Source organism: Oncorhynchus gorbuscha, unplaced genomic scaffold (assembly GCF_021184085.1).
Source record: "Oncorhynchus gorbuscha isolate QuinsamMale2020 ecotype Even-year unplaced genomic scaffold, OgorEven_v1.0 Un_scaffold_3447, whole genome shotgun sequence".
Taxonomy (NCBI): Eukaryota; Metazoa; Chordata; class Actinopteri; order Salmoniformes; family Salmonidae; genus Oncorhynchus; species Oncorhynchus gorbuscha.
The window spans coordinates 1-5,000 of record NW_025747678.1 but is presented as its reverse complement, the minus strand read 5'-3'; the positions used below and the strand labels follow the sequence as shown (position 1 = coordinate 5,000).

Below are 5,000 nucleotides of genomic sequence, written 5' to 3'. Positions count from 1 at the left end.
CTCCAGTCTGATGTCCTGTCCTGTTACCTGTCTGACCTGGAACACTCCTCCAGTCTGATGTCCTTCCCTGTCCTGTTAGCTGTCTGACCTGGAACACTCCTCCAGTCTGATGTCCTTCCCTGTCCTGTTAGCTGTCTGACCTGGAACACTCCTCCAGTCTGATGTCCTGTCCTGTTAGCTGTCTGACCTGGAACACTCCTCCAGTCTGATGTCCTGTCCTGTTAGCTGTCTGACCTGGAACACTCCTCCAGTCTGATGTCCTTCCCTGTCCTGTTAGCTGTCTGACCTGGAACACTCCTCCAGTCTGATGTCCTTCCCTGTCCTGTTAGCTGTCTGACCTGGAACACTCCTCCAGTCTGATGTCCTTCCCTGTCCTGTTACCTGTCTGACCTGGAACACTCCTCCAGTCTGATGTCCTTCCCTGTCCTGTTACCTGTCTGTCCTGGAACACTCCTCCAGTCTGATGTCCTTCCCTGTCCTGTCTGACCTGGAACACTCCTCCAGTCTGATGTCCTTCCCTGTCCTGTTAGCTGGCTGACCTGGAACACTCCTCCAGTCTGATGTCCTGTCCTGTTAGCTGTCTGACCTGGAACACTCCTCCAGTCTGATGTCCTTCCCTGTTACCTGTCTGACCTGGAACACTCCTCCAGTCTGATGTCCTTCCCTGTCCTGTTAGCTGTCTGACCTGGAACACTCCTCCAGTCTGATGTCCTTCCCTGTCCTGTCTGACCTGGAACACTCCTCCAGTCTGATGTCCTTCCCTGTCCTGTTAGCTGTCTGACCTGGAACACTCCTCCAGTCTGATGTCCTTCCCTGTCCTGTTAGCTGTCTGACCTGGAACACTCCTCCAGTCTGATGTCCTGTCCTGTTACCTGTCTGACCTGGAACACTCCTCCAGTCTGATGTCCTTCCCTGTCCTGTTAGCTGTCTGACCTGGAACACTCCTCCAGTCTGATGTCCTTCCCTGTCCTGTTAGCTGTCTGACCTGGAACACTCCTCCAGTCTGATGTCCTTCCCTGTCCTGTTAGCTGTCTGACCTGGAACACTCCTCCAGTCTGATGTCCTGTCCTGTTACCTGTCTGACCTGGAACACTCCTCCAGTCTGATGTCCTTCCCTGTCCTGTTAGCTGTCTGACCTGGAACACTCCTCCAGTCTGATGTCCTTCCCTGTCCTGTTAGCTGTCTGACCTGGAACACTCCTCCAGTCTGATGATGTCCTCCCTGTTAGCTGTCTGACCTGGAACACTCCTCCAGTCTGATGTCCTTCCCTGTCCTGTTAGCTGTCTGACCTGGAACACTCCTCCAGTCTGATGTCCTTCCCTGTCCTGTTAGCTGTCTGACCTGGAACACTCCTCCAGTCTGATGTCCTGTCCCTGTGGAACCTGTCTGATGTCTGTCTGACCTGGAACACTCCTCCAGTCTGATGTCCTTCCCTGTCCTGTTACCTGGAACACTCTCCAGTCTGATGTCCTGTCCTGTTAGCTGTCTGACCTGGAACACTCCTCCAGTCTGATGTCCTTCCCTGTCCTGTTAGCTGTCTGACCTGGAACACTCCTCCAGTCTGATGTCCTTGTTAGCTGTCCCTGGAACACTCCTGTCTGATGTCCTGTCCTGACCTGTCTGAACACTCCTCCAGTCTGATGTCCTGTCCTGTTACCTGTCTGACCTGGAACACTCCTCCAGTCTGATGTCCTTCCCTGTCCTGTTAGCTGTCTGACCTGGAACACTCCTCCAGTCTGATGTCCTTCCCTGTCCTGTTAGCCTGACCTGGAACACTAGTCTGATGTCTGACCTGGAACACTCCTCCAGTCTGATGTCCTTCCCTGTTACCTGTCTGACCTGGAACACTCCTCCAGTCTGATGTCCCCTGTCCTGTTACCTGTCTGACCTGGAACACTCCTCCAGTCTGATGTCCTTCCTGTCCTGTTAGCTGTCTGACCTGGAACACTCCTCCAGTCTGATGTCCTTCCCTGTCTGACCTGTCCTGTTATGTCCTTCCCTGTCCTGTCTGACCTGGAACACTCCTCCAGTCTGATGTCCTGTCCTGTTACCTGTCTGTTGGAACACTCCTCCAGTCTGATGTCCTTCCCTGTCCTGTTAGCTGTCTGACCTGGAACACTCCTCCAGTCTGATGTCCTGTCCTGTTACCTGTCTGACCTGGAACACTCCTCCAGTCTGATGTCCTTCCCTGTCCTGTTACCTGTCTGACCTGGAACACTCCTCCAGTCTGATGTCCTGTCCTGTTACCTGTCTGTCCTGGAACACTCCTCCAGTCTGATGTCCTGTCCTGTTACCTGTCTGAACCTGGAACACTCCTCCAGTCTGATGTCCTGTCCTGTTACCTGTCTGACCTGGAACACTCCTCCAGTCTGATGTCCTTCCCTGTCCTGTTAGCTGTCTGACCTGGAACACTCCTCCAGTCTGATGTCCTGTCTGACCTGGAACACTCCTCCAGTCTGATGTCCTTCCCTGTCCTGTTAGCTGTCTGACCTGGAACACTCCTCCAGTCTGATGTCCTTCCCTGTCCTGTTACCTGTCTGACCTGGAACACTCCTCCAGTCTGATGTCCTTCCCTGTCCTGTTAGCTGTCTGACCTGGAACACTCCTCCAGTCTGATGTCCTTCCCTGTCTGTCTGTTACCTGTCTGACCTGGAACACTCCTCCAGTCTGATGTCCTTCCCTGTCCTGTTACCTGTCTGACCTGGAACACTCCTCCAGTCTGATGTCCTTCCCTGTCCTGTTACCTGTCTGACCTGGAACACTCCTCCAGTCTGATGTCCTTCCCTGTCCTGTTACCTGTCTGACCTGGAACACTCCTCCAGTCTGATGTCCTTCCCTGTCCTGTTACCTGTCTGACCTGGAACACTCCTCCAGTCTGATGTCCTTCCCTGTCCTGTTACCTGTCTGACCTGGAACACTCCTCCAGTCTGATGTCCTTCCCTGTCCTGTTAGCTGTCTGACCTGGAACACTCCTCCAGTCTGATGTCCTTCCCTGTCCTGTTACCTGTCTGACCTGGAACACTCCTCCAGTCTGATGTCCTTCCCTGTCCTGTTACCTGTCTGACCTGGAACACTCCTCCAGTCTGATGTCCTGTCCTGTTACCTGTCTGTCCTGGAACACTCCTCCAGTCTGATGTCCTTCCCTGTCCTGTTACCTGTCTGACCTGGAACACTCCTCCAGTCTGATGTCCTTCCATGTTAGCTGTCTGACCTGGAACACTCCTCCAGTCTGATGTCCTGTCCTGTTACCTGTCTGAGCTGGAACACTCCTCCAGTCTGATGTCCTTCCCTGTCCTGTTACCTGTCTGTCCTGGAACACTCCTACAGTCTGATGTCCTGTCCTGTTACCTGTCTGTCCTGGAACACTCCTCCAGTCTGATGTCCTGTCCTATTACCTGTCTGTCCTGGAACACTCCTCCAGTCTGATGTCCTGTCCTGTTACCTGTCTGAGCTGGAACACTCCTCCAGTCTGATGTCCTTCCCTGTCCTGTTACCTGTCTGACCTGGAACACTCCTCCAGTCTGATGTCCTTCCTTGTCCTGTTAGCTGTCTGACCTGGAACACTCCTCCAGTCTGATGTCCTTCCCTGTCCTGTTACCTGTCTGACCTGGAACACTCCTCCAGTCTGATGTCCTTCCCTGTCCTGTTACCTGTCTGACCTGGAACACTCCTCCAGTCTGATGTCCTTCCCTGTTACCTGTCTGTCCTGGAACACTCCTCCAGTCTGATGTCCTTCCCTGTTACCTGTCTGAGCTGGAACACTCCTCCAGTCTGATGTCCTGTCCTGTTACCTGTCTGAGCTGGAACACTCCTCCAGTCTGATGTCCTTCCCTGTCCTGTTACCTGTCTGACCTGGAACACTCCTCCAGTCTGATGTCCTTCCCTGTCCTGTTACCTGTCTGACCTGGAACACTCCTCCAGTCTGATGTCCTTCCCTGTCCTGTTACCTGTCTGACCTGGAACACTCCTCCAGTCTGATGTCCTTCCCTGTTACCTGTCTGACCTGGAACACTCCTCCAGTCTGATGTCCTTCCCTGTTAGCTGTCTGACCTGGAACACTCCTCCAGTCTGATGTCCTTCCCTGTCCTGTTACCTGTCTGACCTGGAACACTCCTCCAGTCTGATGTCCTTCCCTGTCCTGTTACCTGTCTGACCTGGAACACTCCTCCAGTCTGATGTCCTGTCCTGTTACCTGTCTGTCCTGGAACACTCCTCCAGTCTGATGTCCTTCCCTGTCCTGTTACCTGTCTGACCTGGAACACTCCTCCAGTCTGATGTCCTTCCCTGTTACCTGTCTGTCCTGGAACACTCCTCCAGTCTGATGTCCTTCCCTGTCCTGTTACCTGTCTGTCCTGGAACACTCCTCCAGTCTGATGTCCTTCCCTGTCCTGTTACCTGTCTGTCCTGGAACACTCCTCCAGTCTGATGTCCTTCCCTGTCCTGTTACCTGTCTGAGCTGGAACACTCCTCCAGTACCAATGTCCTTCCCAGGATGCATCTCTACATCAGAGTAGTCCCCCTGCTCATTCAGCTCCTGGATAGAAACCCACAGCTCAATACGACGAGACACCTCACTCCACCTGCAGGGACAAATCACATGGCACTTATTTGTCACACATTTATTTGTCACGTGCGCTGAACACAGCAGGTGTAGACCTTACCGTGAAATGCTTACTTACAAGCCCTAACTTACACACAACAAGCAAGTGTGTGTGTGTGGTGCATGCCTTTATGCATCCTTGAGATGATACAATGTGTATGTGCTCTACACACGGTGTGTGTACCTGTCTCGTAGGGTGCGTGTCTTGGCCAGCAGTGCGTCCAGCTCCCAGAGAGCGTCCGTTCCCGGCACAGCGGTGACCCCACACCTCGATGGCCAGCGCCCCGTCTGCGATGAACTCTAAAAACTCCTCTGTCACATGGACCACATACTCCTACACACAGAGAGATACTATATGAAACATCAACGATGAGCAGATCACACACTCCTACACACAGAG

The 5,000-nt window shown here is 53.2% G+C and overlaps 1 protein-coding gene across 1 annotated transcript in view; it reads right to left on the bottom strand.

Annotated features, from left to right (window-relative positions):
- LOC124027667 (kinesin-like protein KIF13A) overlaps positions 1-4,934 on the bottom strand; it is a gene marked incomplete at its 5' end in the record, with an annotated part of 8,436 nt that extends 3,502 nt beyond the window's left edge. The window contains one exon of the mRNA XM_046340035.1: positions 4,785-4,934. Coding sequence (XP_046195991.1) covers positions 4,785-4,934 — 150 coding nt within the window. The remainder of the gene's footprint in view (positions 1-4,784) is intronic.
- Between the last annotated feature and the right edge of the window lie 66 nt (positions 4,935-5,000).